We start from the raw sequence: 22,939 nt of genomic DNA, 5'->3' as shown, positions 1-22,939 counted from the left end.
AATTACTTAGTACACTAATGTTTCACTGGAGTAATATATCAAAATACTTCAAAATATAAATTATAGCATGTTTCCTGTTTTTATAAAGCTGATCACTTTTTTTTTCTTTTTCTATTTCTGCTTGTTGAACAGAAACTCAGACGACTGATAACTGCTTACAAAGCACATTTTAATAGCTGTTTGTATGATAAGATACTTTAACTTTGTGGACTGTATTCAGTAGGAAGAAACTGAAAATCAACACCTCTAAATCCAAGAGCATTGCCTTGAGCCAGAACGGGGTCATGACCTCTCCGAATGGTCCGAATGGAGAAGCTTAAGTATCTCCAAGTTTTGTTTACAAATGAGGGGAATATGGAGCGGGTGATCAATAAGTGTATTGGTGCTGGGTCTGCAGTGACGTGAACACTGCAGATATCAAGACCCTTCAGTTTCTAGACATTACAGTGGTTATTGTGCACTGCAGCCTGGGTTACAATGGAATAAGTTACTTACAAGCATGGAATGGTCCAGTCAAAGTCCAGATGTAAAATTAATTGAGAGTCTGTGGCAAGATTTGAAATTTAAAGGTGACCTGTTATGCTTTCTTGAACGGATTGGGAACGGTTTATGGATTATACAAAACATATTCATTACATTTTTTACACAAAGTAATTCTTAGAGGTTGAGATTTTAGTCTGATCAGTTCTGAATATTTTTGAACTGTTTTAGGGCATCTTGTCACTTTGAATCCAAAAGAAGCTGCTGCTGGCAATGCCTTCTCAACTTGCACGTGAAAAAGGCTGCCAACAAATGCACAGTTATACAACAGTACATCTTTGAAAAGCAGAAGTGGAGCCTCCTGCACGACCAACAAGAATGCAGCAAATGATTTCTGGATGGTAAGTTTTTCAGCAGCCATTGTAGAACAATAATAGCGCTAAAACCAGATGACAGAACGTGCTGGAGTTACACTTGGGTTGCTGGGTAACAGGGCTGGGTCATGCTGGGTTGCTGGGTAACAGCGCAGTGCCCCTTGAATGTTACTCAACAATTGAGAGGGTTGCAAAGCGACTAATTTTCCAGACATTTTTTGACTTATTGTCAAAAAAATGACTGTTTTTTTTAAAGCGATTGAACTGTTTCTAGAAGCAGTTGAGACCCAAATGGAAGTATAAAAAAAAAACATGCAAAATGTGAATTTTGCAAAACAGAACCCATTTAATGTTAAAACTCTCCATCCAACCTGACAGAGGTTGAGCTATTTTTCATAACTAAATGTGCAGAGCTGATGGAGACTTACCCAAAGCTGTTTCTCTATATGCAACACATTTCAGAATTTTATTTGCATTAAAAACATGCTGTTGTTTCTGTCTGCAGCATAACAAAGTGTGGGAAAGATCCAGAGTTATTAATACCACCTCAGCCCACTTATATTTGGTAATAATATATAATATGGGAGTCCCTTGCTTTGACGTCACTTATGCAACCTTCCCCAGACCAGGCTGTTGTTGCAGATATTTTTCCAATGCTTGTTTTTTTTTCATGCTCCCTTTCCTCTGCGTCCCATGGCAGAGCGGATGGGAAACTCTGATGTCATCAACCTTGGCGCAGCGGGACGGAGGAGCATGCAGACCCTCAGGGTGCCACGATTGGTGCCCATGTGTTATAGTGCCCTGTAGATGGTGAAATAGATGGTGTGGTGCTGCCCGCCTGTGCTGCACCTGCGTCCCAGCATGGTGATTGATCAGTTTGGTCATGTGGAATGTCACCATCTGCTCCCCAGTCCCACTCACCCCTTCTTGTGTGAATGCCAATCACTGGCAGGAAGATAGTTATTTAAGCCATGTCAAATCAGGCGCATGACAATCAGCAGAGTGCCAACAACATTTGGAGAGGCAACAGCATGTCATGCAGTAAGAATATACAATTTTAACAGCAACAACACTGACTGAAAATGTGTTTTTTTTTTTAAAAACGTCACCATTTCTATAAATTTTTCTTCATTTTTAGCACTTCTCTGTTTTGGTTTCTCCTCTGCATCCGACCTCCTCATGGCCAACAATGTATCAAGGGGCCATCAAGGGTGACATTCTTCATAGCAGAACGTCAGAACCAGTGACATTTCAACCACAGGAAAATAAAGATATGCAAAAATGATCTCATTAACATTTGCATTACCTGTTTGGATAATCCCTTTTCTGACAAGACTGCAATTAACTAAGATTGATGCAAAGTTCAGGGTCAGGGGACTGTATAAATTGGCTCTTGGATCAGATACGTTTGTGTTATGAATGCTTAATGTGCCAGATAAGAAGACTGATCTCTGTCAGAGGAGAAGGTCACTCAGTAGCCACCAGTTGCCAGGGATTAGTTGTAAAACAGCTAATATATTTACTGACATCAGCATTTGGATATTTTGGCTTTATTATGACGTCTTCCTTAATTGGGTAAAAAGAAAAGAAAAGCATGCAGTTGTAAAAGCCAACCAACGATTGCGTTGATAAAGAAAAAGAAGAAGAAGTGAGTGACCTCCTAACCTAGATAGCGCTGGTTTGGATCGCCAGGATTAGACTTTGACTTTAAGGAAGCTGAGCGGACAGCAGCTCACCTGCAGACAGATTGAATCAGGAGGAAAATCACGTGTTTGTCACCGTTTGAAGTTTCTAAATATATCATTCTGGTCTTAAAAAGATTTAGGTTAGTCTTTATTTTTGGACGCCAAACACCAGCTCCTCAGCATCTTCACTCTACAAAACAAAATTCTGACTAAGGATGAAACGATTAATCGGATTAATCATGATTAATCATGATTAATTGATTATTGAAGTAATCATCAACTTATTCAGTAATCGATTAATCGCTAACATACTTTTAAAAAATATTCCATTTGCTGAAAGAATACTTGTATATCATTTTGCACATTCACACATACAGTGGACTGGGACAGTCTGAGAGTAGCAAGGCTGCCATGTACCGGCACCACCAGATCCTGTCAACACCACCAGCAGGCAAGGCGGGTGAAGTAACCAAAGTCACAACGACAGAGGTAGACGGAGGAGAAATCGAACCATCAACCTGCTGATTGCGATATGACGAATTCCTACCACCGTCCCGCTGTTTTTATAGCGCAGTTGATTCACTGTAAAACATGTGAAGGTGGTTTAACTTGAAAATGAAAGTCCACCTGCTGCCTTGAACGTGCAATTTAAGTCAACAAGAAAATAGTTTTGGTTTTAACTCAGAAATTAAAGTTCATGAAGTTGATTTAACAACAAGAGACAAGTTGTCTAAACATTGTTTTTAACTTCATTAATCTTAAATTGTGAGTTTTAAATTAATGCTGGAATTTAAACCAAATAATTATTTCACAATATGCAATAAAAAAAATTGCCCTCACCCAGTTAAAGAGCCACATTTCTCTATTATTTTACCCACATTATCAAGTTAAAATAAATACTAACTTTACTCTAGAATAATTTAAATTCTTGTTTCAAACTGCAGGAACAAAATTTCTGATCTGATAATGAATTTTATTAAACATCCCAATGAATTCAGCTCAGAAACATTTAGTGTGAACAGGACATTATCCTCAAGCTTTGCTAACTGAGAATTGCATTAAAATGAACATTTGCCTTAATAAAACACAAGAGTCAGATCAATGTAACGCACTTCCATCTCAGGAGACAAAAACATGCCGCTAAGCATTCTGGGAAATAGTTCCCACTCCTGTCTTTTTCTTCTTTCAGTTTTTTTAAGTGCTAACTTAAAATCTCTAGTTTATTAAACTCTTGGAGGTTTGACTAAATTAATAAAAAGTTAACACAACTTACTGCTGTAAGTTTATCTTTCACAAACTCACATTTAGGTTCAAAATCTAAAACTGGATAAATTTATTTGACTTAAAGAGTAAAAGAAAATAGACAACTAAATGCGGCTCAAATGTTTTACAGTGTTAACTCAAAATTTGTTTGATTTTGTAAATGTGTGTGTGGACACCGGGAAGGTTGACCTTTAATGACCTCTGGAAACAGTTACTAATATCTTTACATTGAAAGCACCACAAACAAAAATCATTGGTGTGAAATGTTTTTGTTACATTTGTGCAGCAAAAATGTTCTTCATTCATATAGAGACGTCTTAAGAAAGGCTTTAGGTCATACTTCTCTGAAAAAGAAAAATATCCCTTCAAAAATAAAGCAAAGCAAAAAGTGGGCAAGAATAGAGAAATCTGTGAGAGGTTGGATGTCTCACTGATGAAATGGTTTCAAAGACATCCTAACAAATAATGGAGTTAGACATTTTTGCACTGTTTTATTTTAAAAGGAAATAAAAAATATTTTATTATTACAGCTCTCTGTTGCATTAGAGTCTGTCTTTAGTGTTTACTGAAGAGTCGGTACTGTGGTTTGGAAAAGACTTTGTTTTTGTCCCAGCGGGAATCATTTGATTGGATTCTTGTGAGGTGTCTGTAAAACACCAAGCCGTGCCAGGACCGGGTGCCATACTGTAGCTCTGTGCATTGAGCCAAGTTCATCTTTTCACCCCCCTCTCTCATATAGAAGGCATGCTTAATGCAAGACACAAATGAAATTGTACATTTTTTTAAATGTTTTTTGCATATGTTTTGGTTATAAATGATACGTGTGGTGGATTTGACCTCATACAGGAAGGACGACTCTTTTTAGGAAATGCTGCAGACGATCACCCAGACAGACCACATAACCTCCAAACCCAGCTCTCCATGCCACACGTGCCTGCAAATTAAGACCTGGCTCTATTTGTGAATGTAGGTCAGACAAGGCTGTAGTATCCAGTGTTTACTGGAAACCTCTACCTGTCTAACAGGAGATTATCTTGGTGGCGTCATCACTGCTTGTTGGTCCAGAGGAGGGATTTCTAGCCTTGTGTGTGTTCAACTTTGCACTTATGCGAGATGACATGAAAACAGGATGATATCTGAGCAATAAGGATCTCTCATCATTACAATTATGCATTTTGGGGGGTTATTTATCCATACGTTGATTGGGAATCCCCTAGTTATTTTGGTTTTCATGTGAATTTATTTATGTTTTTTATGCTTACAAAAAACCCATGCCACCACAAATTGTAAAATAGTGAGTTCTTTGTGTAATAATTTTCCACTTAGAAGCAGAAAAGCTCATAAATGATGTAACATTTTAAAGCAAAAGCGTCATGTCTTGGCCACCCCCTCTGTGCAGGATGAAATGGTCCAGCCCTGATTTGCATAAGTTGTCTGCGGGTTGCTGCACGACCAGCAGGGGTGGGTTAGGGGAAGGAGTGTGTGTGGACGACACACCACACACATGAGTAAAGAGGTGGACAGAGGAGCTGTGTGTGGAGAGCGCTGAGAGTCTCGTTGTGATCCAGACAGAGTTATGTACTGTGCTCATCCTGCCTCTGGGACAGGCAACAACTCACTGATGTACTGCTACAACATGAAGCCAGTGAGTATCTTCATATTTATCCACCATAAATTAGGTTGGGCATGGTTTGTTTGTCTGTTTGCTGCATTCTTAGCTGTTCTGTTAGTTCGTTTCTGGAGTTTCACATCAAGGATCAACATCAGATTTGAATGCATTTGCAGTGGAAACTTGAATAAAAATTTACGCCAATTGAAAGTGGTTGGAGGAATGTCAGATTTTTGAGAATGTTCTCTTCTTTAAACAGGATATTTGATAATGAGTGGTGTGTGTTTTGAGGTACAGAGGGAGAAAGCTTTGTCTTTCAGATGAGTCAGAGCTGTACTAAGATGTGAACTTGCTTTAAAGTTATCATAAAGTTGCAACATTAGGAATTAAATTTTCTTGAACTCTTTCGGCTCCAGAGTAATCCTGTAGAGATGCACCAGTCAGGTTTCTCTTTGCTGAAAATGAAATTCCAGTTTTAACTGATTCAGATTATTTTCCTTCTCAGGATTAAAATAGAAAACAGGTTTCATAATGGAGATGTCAGCTTTGAATCCACCAGAAAATGACAATAAAATTATCTCAATTTATGCATCAAAACCTCTTTCTGATTTTTACCAAACTACAAAAGAAGTGCAACATTGGGTGATATGACTCTTAATTTTTTTTTTTACTTTGATGCATTTAATGATCAAAAAATCACAGATCAAATCAGAAAAAACAGAACACAATCTGTTCGACATGCAATAACTTTAAATTCACTTTTACTTCTTGTTCTAGGCTGACAAAAAGGCTTGTTTTTAAAATGCTTCAGTGAGACTTCCTGTTTGCTCTGTGCAATCCAGTCAAGCCTGGCAGCAGAAAAACATCTTGACATGAAGCAGATTGCCTCTATTTCTATTTGATTTAACCCCGCTACGTTGGAGCAGTCCCTGCACCGCTGCAACCATTATCAAAGGCAGCTTTGATCTCGGAGAGACTAACCACATCCAGACATCGTGGATCACAGAGGCAGAAAATTGGTTGCATGTGGCCGGAGTTGGCCACGGTGGAGCGAGGCATGGGCCTTGAATAGCAAGTTGATGTTTCACTTATCTCTCATCTTGATGCTCTGTGTGTGTGTGTGTGTGTACAACGCTGCTCTTCTATATACATATCCCTGCCTTAAAAAGCTTTCAGTTAATAGAAAATAATGATTTATTGCTTTTGAATTTCTTCTTGAACTGCAGGAGTTAAAAAAAAGAAGAAAAAAGTGCATTATCATTTTGTGATCTGATGATTGATGGCTCCTAAATCAATGCTATGCTAAAAGAGGGTGTCGTGGCGATGGCCCCTCTCCATCGGGGGCCAGAGAGGGCGTGCTGGGGCGGGGGTGTGACCATTATTAACGGGTCGCCTGCTATGCTGATGGTAAGGAGGACAATTGGCTTTATCCTCTGCCATATGCTGCCCTGTGGCGGCTCAGACGGGCCGAGTGTCGACAGGGGCTCTTCTGTTTGGCCAAGCCCACAATCACCATGGGACTCTTGCCAGCCAGGGTCACGGCTCTGTGCGTGCACACGCGCGTGTGTGTGTGTGGTTTGCCTAAATGTGCGAGTCTTGCACAAGCGTACTCAAGAGAGTCTCTAATAGCCTGCTTTACAGAACTTGTCGTCCGGGTAACTGACACCCCATTGATGCAGCGCAGGGAGGTTTATTTTCATTTCCTGGGGCACATCAAAGCGACGGAGGGAAGTGCAGGTGCAGCTCGAGCCTCTTGGTGGTTTTGGGCAAGGCGAGCGCCTCTCTGTGGGTCTCTGTGTCTGCGTGAGGGCAGGGCATGCTTTAATCTGAAATTTATTTGCCTTTCAGAATATTTGTTTTCCATGTTGTGTTATCTTGAGCACAAATTATCAATCAATCAGTCAGTCAAAGCGCTTTACATTATGATAACACAAAAACAAAAAGTCGCTGAAGTAGAAGTGCACCGATTGGAGTTTTCTGGTCAATCATCGATTAACAATTTTTAAAATGCTTGATCTGCCGATTCCGATTTTGGCTGATATAATTTTTTTTGTCTAAAATATCACTAAATAAAAGTTGCTGAGTTGGTAACAGTGGGATGACGATTGTTAGCTGCAAATGTGCAGACATGACCTGGTGAGCCAGTCTGTCAGTCAAACCTCTCTCTCTGCAGAGCAGAAGAGGACAGCGGCAGATTTTTAGACATTTGCTGAGGTAAATAAGATTGGCTTCACATGTAGGTATAGGCCGATCACCGATCTCCCAGAATTAGGGAAATCAGTGCAAACCAACAAAGAACACACAGTCAACAAGCATTAGATATTATCAAGTGCCATTGTTACACATCAAACTGTTGATTATTGTTTCATTTAATGTCTCCAAACCAACTCTACGCAGGAGGGTTTTAGTCTAAATTTAAAGGAATCATGACAAATTGAAATTCAGTTTTATGTTTTTGGAGATCTGAGTCCCAGCCGGACCTGATCATGATTAGCGCAGGGATTTCTCCTGGTGAACGGTTCCCAAATCCGGATGAGGAGGTGCATGGATCTGCAGATTATGGATTACCACGATGGCTCCAAGTGTGCATCTGCACTCTGTTTTGTTTTCATTGCATTATTACTTCAGATTGCTCCCATGCAAGCTACAAATTCACTGTGATTAAACCGAAAACTCACTGTCTGACAACTGTAAAGGAGAAATCTGAGAATACATGAAAAACCAAACTGCCATTTTGAATACTTTGGGACTCCAGAGAACTAGAGTCAGAGCTTTATCCACAAATGTAGAAAACATGTAGGTGACCCTGAATGAGAGCTGATCCAAATGAGGCCAGAATAGCATTTTTTTTATTATTATTATTTAACCAGGTACATTAAATAAATGTTTTCATAAACGACCTGTTCAGAAAACATTAAAGCATCATATAACTTAAAAACAAACAGCAGAAAACAGAAGAATATCATAAGACAGACAAAAAAAACTGCAGCCATATTCATCTGCAGACCTTGTGCTCACTTTTAGTTTGCTTTTTTGTGATGCTGTTGTGATTTGGTTCTATAGATTTAATTAAATTGCTAATTAATAAAAAGTAAGCATCCTGGAAACTCACCTGGGGAGGAAAATGTCTGGATATCTGTGACACTGAGATCAAGTGGATTTTAGTTATGCATAATGATCCAAAGCACACCTGCAAATCCACCTCAAAAATAATCCAAACTAAAATCTGACTAAGATGATGTGGCATGACTTTAAACATGTAAATGTGAGAGAAAAAAAAAATATATATATATAAGACATTTTTTCTGTATTAATGTCTTAACTTTTGCTCCTGTCCACATGCTAACTGGAATTAGCTTTACAGCCCAGCTTCCTGCACCAGAAAGTAGGAAACGTATCAGTTTGTAAGGTGGTTTTAATTGTTTTTCAGGTTTATGGGCAGCCTCCCAGCTCTGATGGCAACTCAACTTCACACTCATCAAGCAAAGTCCCCAGCAATGTGTTTGCAAGCACCTTCTTTGGTGAGTTCAAGCCCAGCAAAACCTCAAAACACTCATTATCCAACAATAACAATCAAATGTTTCTTGAAGGTATCATGCTTCTTGTAGCTTTTATAGCAGGTTATAACATATGATCACCATGTGATCCTCTTGTCCAACCTCCTTGTTTACTTTTATATAGAATTAGATATAAAATGATGAGAAAATTAGGCAAATTTGCCACAATGGATGCAAGAAAAATATGAGGAAAGTGATAAATTGGTGATTAGATATTAAAAACTAATCAGTAAATTATACTTTATTGGTAGAACACTATTTCAAAAACAAGAAATCTTGCAAAGTATTTTTGTCTCGTCTAGTAAAAATATCATAATACACTTGAAATAAGACAGAACTAACTTACAAATATTTTTTCAGCAATATATAAGAGCTTGTTTCAAGTCAATAAAATGCTAGTTTGATTAGCAGAGTTTTTTTTCACTTAAAACATGGGAAAAATGTCTTGTTATAAGTGAAATACCTGCCAGTTTTTATCAATATTAAAGAATTTGTAACTTTTAAAAAGCATCAATATATTGCTGAGAATTTACTTTTAAGTACAAGTGTATTAAGATATTTGGTGAGATCTCGTGTTTTTGCAATGTCTGAGACAAAGTGTGGAAAAATGATGAAAAAGAAGCTGACACACACAAAAAGCATGATTAAAAAAAAGACCAACTAAAGAAAAAAGAACAAAAACGGGGATCAAATAAAATAATCTGTGAACTGGTGAACAACGAAAATAGAAAACAAACACTTAAAGCCTAATAGTAAGGGAAGATTTAAATGTTTGTGACAAAATGTAAACTACAATCAGGTCAGAATATAAAACTGGTTAAAATTGTTAAATACATAAAACACAAACAGAAAATTAAAACAACACAATTAAATGACTTTAATTATTACACTGCACTGTATGAGTATGTTTTCCTTTGTTGCTATTAATATCATAGACCATGAATACATTATTCACCCCAGTGTAAAAGAGATATATGAAATGAGCAGCATAGCAACCAAACATGTTCTGTACTGTTTAATTGAGACAGTAAAACTTAGTTATTGCATGTAATTTCTCTGCACCGGGGTCCAGTCTTCTGCTTTATAACTTGACAGTTCAAGACACCTCAGCAGTTCAGGAGAATAAAACATGATTCTTTATTTTAGAGGGGATGAGCAATTCTCCGGACATCTGGAGCGCCGTAAACGGGCTGAACCAGCAGGGCTATGAAGGTGCGCTGGGGGCCTCGGCGGGCCACCAAACACAGCTGGGGAGCTACAACAGCCTGCAGCCGACCCACGGTAACCTGGTGAGTTTTCCTTCATCAGCCCTGGTGAATGTTGATACAAAAACTCCTGTTTTTTAAAAACGCGTTTGCTTTCTGCTCAGGATTTCTCTCCTCATTCGGTGCTGGCGGCTGAAATGAACAGAGGTTTACCGCCGATGTCCACCTTTCACCGCAACAACACGGTGTCCCGCTCTCCCTCTGACAGCCACTCCGAGAATCCAGCAGGTGAGGAAAATAAAAAAACTAAGAGCTTAATTTTTACTCTTTGTTTACTCATGGTGCAAAAAGAAACAAAAGAAAAACAAATATTTTCTTAGTGTAAATGTCTTAGTACACTTGAAATAAGAAAAACTTAACTTACAACTTTAGAAGTTTTTGACTGGAAAAACTATATATCACGCGTGCACACAAGATATTGACCCTTTGCAACTACGTCACGTACAGTCATTTGAGGCGACGTGATGTACGTGGGAAGTGAGAATTGGGAGTGACTGAAGTTATTTTCCAAAGTTGTTTCTGCCAGTTTATTCATGGCTTCTACTTGTTCGAGTAATACACCTGGTTGGGGCTCATAGACGGCCGGTATTTACAACAGTTTTTAAACAGCTAGCTTAGAAACCGACCCGTATCTCCTCCCTCCTGACTTGTTGATCAAATCACCGACTTTCTCTGAATTCACACCACATGATTTATCACTACGTCATAAACGGCGTTTCCTTTTACACTGGAGCAGCATTAAAATCGTACAAAAGCCGAGACATTTTAACCACTTTTTCCCATACATGTTCGGCTACATGACAGTGCGACATTGTTTCCATGGTTACCAATGGTCAGACGCCTACCTTCTCCATAATGCGATGTTTGATATCTTTCCAATCACCCTTATTCATAAAGTATATGGACGTTAGTCTTCTTACCTTAGTTGTAAAACGTGTTCGCTACAGATCCGCCATTACACCGAGGGTTGACCGTCACTGTGATTAACTTGCTGCTCTCCAGTCTACCATCTCTTCTCACTAAAAGTTACACAGTAAAGAGACACATTTGGTTTCTATCATTCTCTGCTTGTGCAGCCGACCGCCCGGCACCCTACTGCCATTTTTAAAGTGAAATCACCTTAATAAAGCGACATTAGATTAGCAACAGGAGCGCATTGGTTGATTTTCACGTCCGACATGGCGGAGCGGCGGAGAGAGTGACGTCACGTGCAAAGGGTCAAGGGCCAATTATTGACTCAATTTCACTCAATTTGAGTTTTTTAAAAAAAATTATTTATTTTTTTTTACCTCAAACATGGGGAAAATATTTTGTTATAATTGAAAAATCTGCTAGTTTTTGTAAAGTGCAAGTTTTAATGGTTTTTTATATTGGTGGAATTTCTAATAGTTCTTATTTATTGTTTGGCCTCATTTTCAAAAATGGAAACGAGTGATTTTTGATTATTGTAACGGCATCTGTGAATATGCCATTTGCCTAGGTTGTCATTCCTAGCTAAATAATAGAACTTCGATAAAAATCTAAATCAAAATGCAAATAATTTTCCAGAATTGAGTAGAGAAGAAACCAAAATAAATTTAAAAAATATTTTCTGGGGTTTTTTTTCACAGAAAGAGCAAATCATATTTATATCCTTGTTAAAATGTTGTAGAAAGATTTTGGATAAGAAGAACCTGTGAATAATTTTAAATGATACTACTTTTTACTTTATTAATTATTATGTATCTGGTTGGTGAAGTCCAAATCTTCTTCCTGTAAAGGTTTAAACTACAGTACAGTAGCTAAAATGACTGATTCTTATGTTTGAAAAAGATTGTTTTATTTTGCGTGTATATGTGTATTTTCTTTGCTTTGTTTTTTTTAATTGACTTGTTTGAAGTAAAGAAAGCATCATATTTGTATATATTCACATAATGTCACTATAAATGTGTTTGTTACGTCTCAGGAAGCCAAGTGAATTTGTCAGGAGCGTCACAGACAGGCGATACGCTGGGAAAAGCTTTGGCCTCTGTAAGTATGAACCACCTCACTCTCATTAAAGCTACTTATCTGTGCTCTGTAATATTCAAACGGGTCAGGTCAGAGCATAAAACCAAACCTTGGGGTCCCACACCTATGATTCATAACTTCCTGTGGGGCGACAGAAGAGCACCACACATTAAAGCAGGGTTACAGTCGTGTAGCGGGACGTTTTATTGGCTGCAGTGCAGTAAAATGACAGGAATGGATGAGTTTAGTTCAGGTTACGAGGAAGCTCCAGGGATTGTGGCAGCAGCTGTTAAAGCTTACACAGAAATGACAAGTTGTGCTTTTAAAATGATCCATGATCTGGTTCCTCTGCTGCTCCTTCTCTCTGTCAGATTTATTCCCCCGATCACACGAGCAGCAGCTTCCCCTCCAGCTCCTCTACACCAGTGAGATCTCCTTCCCCGCTCCCAAACGCAGCTGAATCTACAGGTAGGAAAGCAAAATAATCATTATTTATTAGTTTTACATTTTCATAGAGGAATGTCATAATTTTTCTTATGGTTTTCTTTCGTTTTAGGGAACAACTTGTGGCCCCGCAGTTCAGTTCAGCCACCGGTGTCACCGCATTTTGAATCCTCACTCATATCATTGGTAAAGATCTGGATCCTTTTTTATTAAATCTCTGTGTCACATTGAACATTTTACAAAGTATTTTTGGTCTTGTGCAAATATCTTAGTACATGTGAAATAATACAAACCCTACTTATGAGATATAAGAGCTTGTTCTAAGTCAATAATTCTTGAATATTGATAAAAAGTTACTAGTTACATCAGCAAGTTATTGTAACAAACTGTTTATTTTCTCTTTTTAAAAAAAGGAATCTAATTGTTCATTTGCACCTTATATGCAATTATAATAATGTATAAAAAGGCTTAAGTGGTTAAATAAAAAATCTACAGAATGTGAAATTTAGTAGAATAGACAATACTAAAATAAATATTACATTTGGCAAAAAAAGATAAAAACTGTATTTCCCAAAACATGAAAAATAAATTTGATGTCTGGAGCATAAAATACAAATGAAGAGCCCACCTGCACTGCACCTCGTTGAAAACCTCCTGGTTATTCCACCAAATATTGATTCCTGAACTCTTCCTGAGCATCCAGGGGACATGGGGAAATTTTTTACTTTTGCGTTACCACTGCAAAACTTTATTGTAAATTGTAAATTTACAAAAATATGTAAAATATGTAACTTTTTGCTTGTTATTTCAGAGACATGTTGTCAGTAGTTCATAGAACAAAACAACAATGTTCATTTTAACATATACCTATAAAGAGTAAAACTGATAATTTTAAGTAGTCTCAAAGTCTTAATTTTTTCCAGAGCTGTATATTAAACTAAAGGTTTGCGTGTGTGTTGATGGTTTTAGTCTCAGGTGGAGGACCGCCTGGACAGATTGGACGACGTCATCCACGTTCTGAGGAACCACGCCGTGGGCCCCACTTCCTGTCTGCCCAGCGACCTCCACGGCTTACTGGGCCAGTCCCACCACAGCCACCCAGCCAGCACCGCACCGCTCACCTGTCACACTCCAGCAATGGTTAACAAACATTACTTCAAAGTATCAAAATGGTGTAAAACTTTTGTTTTGTGTGCAATTCTGCATTGTTCAGTCCATCCTCTTTCTGCAGATGATGGGATTTTACTCCAGCTGGAATGAAAGTCTGCCATGTTCACAGGGGAAAGGATATTTAATCTAATCCTTTGGGGGAGGGCATATTAAATTCTCCCACTATCCTTTTTTTTAATGATGTGTCAGATAGAAGTGGATCATCCTGAAGAGAATTGGGGGGAATTTAAATGGTGTAAAGTAGTTTTAGGAGAAGGATTATGCTTGTCTGGAATTGAATTATTTGTGGAGTAGGAGGAATCTATTTGGGCTTTTAGGTAACACTTTATTTGAAGGGGTGAGCATCAGACTGACATGACATGAAGGAGTCATCATGAGCGTCTACAACTGTTGTCATGAAGTGTCATTCAGTAAATAAGAACACTTTTAATGCAAAGTTGCACTAAAACCTGCATTAATAATCCATTAAAAGTGTAAACCTTGCTTTATTCAGTCAATAATCACATTATAAAAGCAAATTTCCATTAAAACTTGCATTAAAATAGTCAACTTTGCATTATTTGATAAATAATGACATTTTTAATGCAAAGTTTGATTAAAATTTGCAGTAAAAGTCAATTAAAATTATAAACTTTCCATTTTCCAGTCAATGACATTTTAATGCAAATTATATTAAAACTTGCATTAAAAGTCTATTAAAAGAGCAAGCCTTGCATTATTCAGTCAATAATGAAACTTTTAAAGAAATTTCCATTATAAATCTTGCGTTTAAAGCCCATTAAAAATGTAAACATTGCATTATTTGGTCAACAATGACACCATAAAATCTAATTTTCTTTAAAAATGGCAATAAAAGTCCATTTAAAGTTTAAACTTTGCAGTCAATAATGACATTAACACGGAGAAGCAGCACTCAGCTCGACTAAAAACCCACCTGTTTAGAGTTGTATTTGAAAAATAATCAATCATTTAACGATGGCATTTGACATAATGTAATGTTTTGATTGTTGATTCTATGTTGCACTACTTTGTGTTTTTGTGTTTTCTATGACGTAAAGCACTTTGAAATGCCTTGTTGCTGAAATGTGATATAGAAATAAAATTTAATTGATTGATTGATTGATAAATTCACGGCCACATAACGCTGTGGCAAAAAGTTTCATTTTGGTTTCATCTGACCTGATCACATCCCAAAAATCATTTATTTCCTTCCTCTTCCCAACAACACACTACTTTTTCACTAGATAAACACACAATCTTACTAAGTATTTTTGTTCTAGTTTCTAGTACAAATATTCTTAGTGTACTTGGAAAAAGTCAAAACTAACTTATAAGTAACTTTTCAGCAAGAAATAGGAGCTTGTTTTTAAGTATATCATCATTTTAGGAAACTAAACATTTTCCATATCATAAGGGGAAAATGTCTTGTTTTACTGACAGATTATTTCACTTATAACTAGTCATTTGTATTTATATTAAGGAATTATTGACTTAAAACAAACTCATATATCATGCATAAAAGTTACTTGCAAGTTAGTTTTGTATTATTTCATGCATAGTAAGATATTTGCACTAAAAAGTACTTGGTATAATTTAGTGTTTTTGCAGTGTTGGTCTGTCAAATAAAACTGTAAAAAAATACCCTGTAGCTTGTACTTCTAACATGACAAAATGTGAAAAAGTTCAATGCAACAAAGTGTTTGTGTCCCAAGAGAAACACTGTTGAAGTGCATCATTTGCAGAGGGAATTTGACTCATGTTTGACTCGTCTTGCTCTTTGTGACTCCTAAAGGTCGAAGGTGTCTCCATGAACAACAATCACTCAGCCTTCCAGAGCCGAACACAAAATGGCCACCCATATCCGCCCAGACAGAGGAACACATTCCTACAAGGTGCAGGAGGAGGAGGTAGTTATTCCCCCTCTCTTACCAGCTTTTTTTCTGATTTTTTTTTGATTGTCTTATTGCAATATATGTTTTATTTTGCACAGGCGGTGGCTTGAGTGTTCAGAGTAACCTGGAGTTAAAGATGGAAAGCAGGGAAGGGGAGGAGATGATGCACACCAACCACGACCACGGCTCAGACAGCCCGAGATCAGACGAGGAGAGTGAACACAAAACACACGGAGAGAACAGCACGCAGAACAGGTAACAACAAAAAATTAAATACATTTATTATCATACATTAAAAACAATGATCCCATCTATTATATTTGCACTGGCTAATTAAAAAAAACCAGTTAGACCACCTGCTGGAGGGCAGGAGAGTATAAACTTTTTGTCATGAACTACAAAAACGAAAAATCTTGCCAAGTAATTTTCATAGTTACTAATTGAAATAAGACAAAACTAACTTATAAGTCACTTTTCAGTAAGATATAGGAGCTTGTTTTAAGTATATAATTCCATTAATATTGATGAAAAAGTACTAGTTAACTAAGAAACGACGATAAACTTAAAAAGTAAAGTGTAACAGTCAGGATTATCAGGAGTACCAAGACCTAAGTCTTCCAATATTTTTTTCTCCACCTAAATAAATAAACTCAAAGTCAAGATTAGATTTTTTAAAAATAAAATCTCCAGTTTGAGATGATGCTGCTGCAATAAGAGATTAGTTAATTTTAAAGGTTTTTACAGGTGTTATACTTTATAAGAGGTGCAGGCAAATTCAGTTTTTTTCAATTTTCATGTTAAATACAAAAATGACAGAAGTTCTCTTTCTTAAACTGGAAACACAGCAATATTCTTTTATTATTCACATCAAACAACTGGTTTAGTCTCATTTTGATTACCTGCTTTTCAAGCAGAATAGACAATAATAAATAACAAACATTCAAATGATATTTTAAATAGATGTTTAGTGGTTGTTGAATTAGCATAAGCTTTTTAAAATTTATTTCATCCAACCAAATAAAACCATGTTATGAAAGTCACCAGAAGAGGGCAGAGAAACCCAAATAACTGAACACTGTCCTCTCTCTTCACCTTCTCTTAAGTTTATATTTTTGTTTAACTTGCAAACATTTCCCTTCTCACATGCTTTCCGTATGTCTTTCGTTGCAGCATCCACGAGGACGAGGACCTGAGCCCAGAGCAGAAGGCCGAGCGCGAGCGAGAGCGGAGGATGGCCAACAACGCTAGAGAGCGTCTGCGTGTGCGGGACATCAACGAGGCCTTCAAGGAGCTGGGCCACATGTGTCAGCTGCACCTGAACAGCGAGAAGCCGCAGACCAAACTGCTGGTTCTGCACCAGGCCGTGGCCGTGATCCTTAGTCTGGAGCAGCAGGTCAGAGGTCAGTGCAACAGTGGAGCAAGAATGTGCTGTAAATGATTGGGGGTGTCTGAAAGACCAGACAGAAATGGTCTTAAAGCCTACATAAAATATATTTTAAAATATATTACTTCATTTTTTTTTATTATAACAATGACATTGAATTAAATCTTTATGCAGTTGGAAAAAGGTGGTTTACAGATATAGTAACGCACTTGATTAATTTTATTAAGATTCCTGAAATTATTTTTAAGCATTATTTTATAAGTGCAATATCACGGCTTCTTTTTAAAGAACTATTTTTATACACGGTGTATAGTTTTTAGTTACTTTACATTTTAGATTGATTTTCATTGTTAGTTGTAAATTGTAATTTGCTGTTTTGCCCTTTGCTGCTGTGATGCTTGTATTTCCCCTTGGCTATCATGTATTGCGCTCTATCTATATACCTACCTATCTAGCTAGCTACATAGCTATCAAGCTATCTGCCTAGCTACCTAGTTAGCTAGATATTTATCAATCTAGCTATCAATCTATCTAGTGATCAAGCTAACTACATAACTTGATCGCTATCTATCTATCTAGCTACGTAGCTAGCCAGTTAAGTAGCCAGCTAGATGTCTGTCTGTCTAGAGTTCAATTGGACTTTTTGACTTTGATAACTTTTGACAACTTTAGGTTCTAAACTGTGAAACCTGAGTTCAATATCTCCATTTTTTACATTTACTGTTTTTGTAACCATTAAAATTTTCCGTTCTGCAGAGAGAAACCTGAACCCAAAGGCTGCATGTCTGCGGAGAAGAGAAGAAGAGAAGGCGTCCAGCATCATGTCGGATCCACAGTCTGTACATCTCGCTTTCCATCCGAGCCTGACGGACCCGTCGAACCCCATGGGTCACCTCTGAGCACCTGTTACAGACAACTCAAAGTCTCACTTAAAGCATTTCATTCATTTACATCAACGATCAGTTCAAATCAATGTACAAACTGATAACAACGGCTTTCAAAAGGGTTCCTACCCTTTGAACGTTTTTCACATTTTGTCACATTACATCCACAGGCTGCAACGTGTTTTGTTGAAGTTTTATCATAGCTGTGATTTGGAGGGAAGATAACATAGTTTTAAATATTTTATACAGGTAAAAATTTGTATTCATCCCCTGTTGGTCAATAAAATTGAGGTTTAGCTGTACATCTTTTGGGCATAACAAAAGACTAAAATTTCTGCCCATTCTTCTTTGCAAAATAGTTCAAGGAAATTGGGGCGTTTCTAAAAGCATACCAGACTTTTCAAATTATTGTTTGTAAAAAATAATATAATCCACTACTTGTGTTGCTCGATATGAAGAAAATCCCAATTAACAAGGTTAATGTTTGTTACTGTAACATGACAAAATGTAGAGGAGTTTCAGGAAGGATGATCATTTTTGCAAGGCACTGTACATGCATGATATTTGATTAACAGCCAACACTTTGTGATAAACTTTCACAATATGATTAAATGATTTGTAATTCCTGTGTTTTGGACGAATCAGTTCAAATTCGTCCAGAGTGGCTCCCTGATCAGAAAGTGTGATGCAATCGAACAATCATTTCTTCTCTTCCCAGACGGACTTTTATAACCTTGTGCCTAAACATGACTTGTATCAGACAAATGCATTGTAAGCTGCAGGTGTTTTGTACATATTTTTGTAGTTTTATTGCTAATATTTGTGTTGCAGTACATCAGAATGGACTGAAGAGTTTCGTTGTGCAGTCTAAAATTGGCAAACAGGTTTGTTAGTCATATTTTCACAAAGCTCAGTGGGCAGACTCTGTCACGTTTTGTTTTTAGGCAACATATTTAATTTTTCCTGTGGGCTCTGTGTGAATGAGTATGTGTGTGTAAATACTGCAGGGGTTTGAACATTCTGTGAATGAACAGATCTCCAGGAATGTTCTTTTTAATCTCACATGAACATTAAACCTGGTCTGTAATCGTGTTTTTATATTTCTTTAATGCACTGCTACAAGGATTTTACTTTCTGTATCTCCGGTGGACATAATTCCCCTTCTTGTAATTATTGCTCTTCAGATGTAGTCAAACAAACCCTATGCATGTTTAAGTTTTGAACTTAAAACACACATTTTTAAGTTATAAGTTATCTTTTATACAAATATTGTGAACTTTATCATGTCTTGATGTGCTTTTAATTATTATTTTAATCATGAAGCCTGTTTTTTTTGTGCAGTTTATTAGCTGTACCTAAATTTAAAGCTCTGAGCAATACAGTGTTAAAAACAAACTATGTTCACTCACTGCATTGTTGAACATAAAGAAACACCAAAATAATTTTAAACACTTATAACATGTGCAGTATGTGTACAGACTGAGTTCCAGGCAAGTGTTGATATGAAAATGTAGCAATAAATGTCCTTCTAAAAATGCTTTTCCTCTCTTGTGTTCCTGTATTTTAAAGTTTGAACACATAATAAAGTCATCTGCATAGAGTATAATATAAAGTTACTTAGAATCCATAAAGTCATTTTCAAAACAGAAATGTTGTGAAGGAATTTACTCAACACACATTTTGCAAAGAAAAATGTTTTATTCAAAGCTTGATTTGAATATTTTTATCAACCCCAGAAGCTTGACGAAGATAAACGTAAAGAAATTAGACAGAACATAAAGTGATTAGTGATGCTAATAAATAATTCTTTATGAATACGTTATATGTGGAGAGTCTCTTTTACTATAACAATAACTGATGCTAATTAGAAATAACAGCTCATATATTAAACAGTTATGTGTTGATGACTTAACACAATAACAGTAATTTCAACAAATTTGCTTACAATAATAATAATGCAAAAATATGTTATTATTTGAAATATGCGAATTAATAAGTCAATTTCTTATTATTATTCCTCATTACTGTTGTTTTTATGTACATTTTTGTCTGTATTTGCCATGTCAAAAATAAAGCTTCATCATTGATCATGGAGTGGAACATTAAGTAGGTAAAACAACAAAATTCAACAATAAATTCACAAGGTAACAGGAAAGCATGCTGTATGGAAGAGGATTAAGGCTGAAGACTGAAAAAAAAAGAATTCTGACTTTAATCTCAGAATTCTTAGAAAATTTCTGAGATTAAAGTCGAAATTCTTACTTTTTTCTCTGAACTGTGAGGAAAAATTATGAGATTATAGTCAGAATTCTGAGACTGAATTCTTTTTTTCCGCCCAGTGGCCCTAATCCTCTTCCGTAGATGCGAACAAAATGCACGAGGGATGTTGGGTTTTTCAAAATAAAGCAAGACGGGAAAAAGTCATGTCAACATCTGGAGAAAACATAATTGGGAGGAAATCCAGAACAACAACTGCCAAAAAAAAAAACAACAAGTTAACTAAGAAAGAGAATAATAAGAAAAGTATTGAATATTAATCCGGAAATAATCCTCTTTTTTTTCTTTATAACTATTACAAACCTTCAGTGCTGTTTTCACCATGATGTCAGTGTATTCATGCGGACAGCTGCCGCTCACTCTGCAGGTTTCTGCGGCGTTTGTACGTCAGCCCGCCCGAGCAGCAGCGGTCATATGATGAGGAACAGCGCGGAGTGACCGCCTCTCTGAGCGGGACTCCGGGATCCAGTCCGGGACGGAGGCAGAGCAGCAGGATCGCTTCGAGGAGGAGGAGGAGGATGAGGAAGACCTACCGCTCCTAAAACCGGACACACACACACACACGGTAAGTTTCTGATCGACTTTAAGATCTCACACTATTTTTATTCCGTTACTTTAGTCAGTAGCTCCTTTAAGTTAAAGTTTGACGTCTGAAAGTTTAGACTGCGCAGAACCAGAACCTCACGCCTTAAGGATTATTTCCTTTCACATGCTCCCTGTTGCCAAAATGTCCACCGCCAAGAAAAATAATGTGAAAAAAGACTTAAATTTACGATTCAAATATCATTTTTTCACCAGTGGATCATCAAACTACTTTAAGATGTCAGTTTGAAGGCTTTAAATAATCATGTTATTACAGAGATTCCCTTGAGTGCTGTTAGTTCACAAATTTTATATCAGTTTAAGAGGTCAGACTGACTGTTTTCCAAGTTATTGAATTGATGTTATGAGTATAGATTGAATATTTAACCTTACAGAGATCAAAATCTGTTTTATTTCTCTTAATCCGATCATTTTTAGTCTGCAAATGTGTATTTTAATACTATTTTTTGAGTTTATTAACAATAAGAAATTCTCTAGTCAGTGTGTTTTGGGTGAAGTAGTTAAAGGAGAAAAAGAGAAAACTGAACTGGTTAAAATCATAATGTCCAGGTCAGACGCAAAAGAAACAAAACTTGGTGTCGTGAAAAAATATTATCAGTTCGTCTTTATTTATAAGCAAGGAAACTTGGATGACCTTATGATCAAATACTCAATCTATGCACTGAAAGCATCTCAAAGTTGACAATTCAGTTCAAAAATATTTTATTCATCCTAAAGAAAAATGACACCAATCTTTTCCCCTCCAGACAGTCGCTTCACATCGCATGATTTTAATCCTTTTATATGTCTTTTGTTACCTAATACAAACACAGATGTGTTTTGAGAAGCTCAGCAACACAAAACAATAAAATAACAAAAATAAGGTTAAGCCAGGCAACAAAACCTCAGTTTACAATCAACTGTTACTTCTTATCATCGCTTGGTTTTTGAGATCATAACTATTATTTTCATCTGCAGAGAACTAATGATGGATGTAAAATCAAGCCTAAACAAAACGTTTTCCAGGTTTCCACATTAAATTCCAAGGGAGCAAATAACCATTTTACCTCAAGACTGTAGATGAAGCTACATTTTAAATCTGTGTGTGATATTTTTTGGTGTTACTTTCACTAAACTAACTAAAGAAGTTGATGCTTTGTCTGCATCATAGTTTTTATCTTTCAGTGCTATTCTACATAGCTAATAGACATCATTTCCTGTGATGTATGCTTCACTTCCTGTGTGGAAAATAATCCTCTGTGCTGTTTTCAGTGACTTTAGAGTTTTATTTCTCGTGTATTTAGCTCATTTAGCTGTTTTTCCTGTTAGCTTTCATCGTCCCCAGTAACCCTTATTATGCCTTCAGATGGACGTTTCACCACCTCTATGTCTCTTTCCACTCAGGTCAACGTCCTGGACTGCAAATGCAAAATGTACTCACACTCCATTTTGTCACTTTAAAACCTCAAAGTTTCATTGGTAAACACTAAGTAGTTTATAATTGTAAGAACGGTGATAGAGGGTTTAAAAATACTTAAGAAAAACAAAAAAGAAAATGAGGTTGCCTTTTTTTTCTAGCCCCTTTTTACTCTGATATCTCTAAATAAAATCAGAAATAACTAGTGGCCAATTTGAGTAAATATCCTCAAAAAAGGCAGTGTACTGAAAGAACAACATATTCAAAGCAGTAATAAAGTCAAAACTGTCCCACAAAATATATATGTTTTGCATTTACAATAAAAATAATATTCTTTGTATGTAAATCTGTTTTTACCCAGATCTCATTTATTATCAGTGCAATAGCCATTTTTAACCAAACTAAATGACAACATCTACCTTCGGCATGCAAAGTTTTTATCTAGGCACAAATTGTTGATATTATGATTGTATGAATGTGTTTTATTTTATGATTAGAGGGCAGAAAGAAAATTTCCACCTTGGTGGACATTAAAGTTTTAACTGAGCTTAACTTAACATGCCTTATCTAATCTTAGATAAGTTATACATGACATATCTTAACTTATCATAATTTAAGTCAAATTATCTAATCTTAATTTATCTAACATTAATATACATAACATATG

The 22,939-nt window shown here is 36.6% G+C and overlaps 1 protein-coding gene across 2 annotated transcripts; it reads left to right on the top strand.

The window, feature by feature from the left end:
* Nucleotides 1-5,283: 5,283 nt before the first annotated feature.
* LOC116734120 (transcription factor 12-like) lies at nucleotides 5,284-19,533 on the top strand. Of its 2 annotated transcripts, none has more exons than XM_032585297.1 (12): nucleotides 5,284-5,447; nucleotides 8,842-8,932; nucleotides 10,115-10,257; nucleotides 10,338-10,460; nucleotides 12,172-12,243; nucleotides 12,594-12,690; nucleotides 12,779-12,852; nucleotides 13,636-13,806; nucleotides 15,629-15,728; nucleotides 15,827-15,983; nucleotides 16,899-17,128; nucleotides 17,869-19,533. In XM_032585297.1, the coding sequence occupies exons 1-12, from the start codon at nucleotides 5,379-5,381 to the stop codon at nucleotides 18,009-18,011; spliced, it is 1,470 nt and encodes a 489-aa protein (XP_032441188.1). In that variant the 5' UTR covers nucleotides 5,284-5,378; the 3' UTR covers nucleotides 18,012-19,533. The 2 variants fall into 2 exon arrangements, with proteins under 2 accessions (XP_032441188.1, XP_032441180.1); XM_032585289.1 differs by having other exon boundaries at nucleotides 5,285-5,447; nucleotides 10,338-10,461; nucleotides 12,179-12,243; nucleotides 15,629-15,743.
* The last annotated feature ends 3,406 nt before the right edge of the window (nucleotides 19,534-22,939 follow it).

This window comes from Xiphophorus hellerii, chromosome 2, assembly GCF_003331165.1.
Source record: "Xiphophorus hellerii strain 12219 chromosome 2, Xiphophorus_hellerii-4.1, whole genome shotgun sequence".
Lineage (NCBI taxonomy): Eukaryota > Metazoa > Chordata > Actinopteri > Cyprinodontiformes > Poeciliidae > Xiphophorus > Xiphophorus hellerii.
This window is presented reverse-complemented; position numbering and strand designations above follow the sequence as displayed.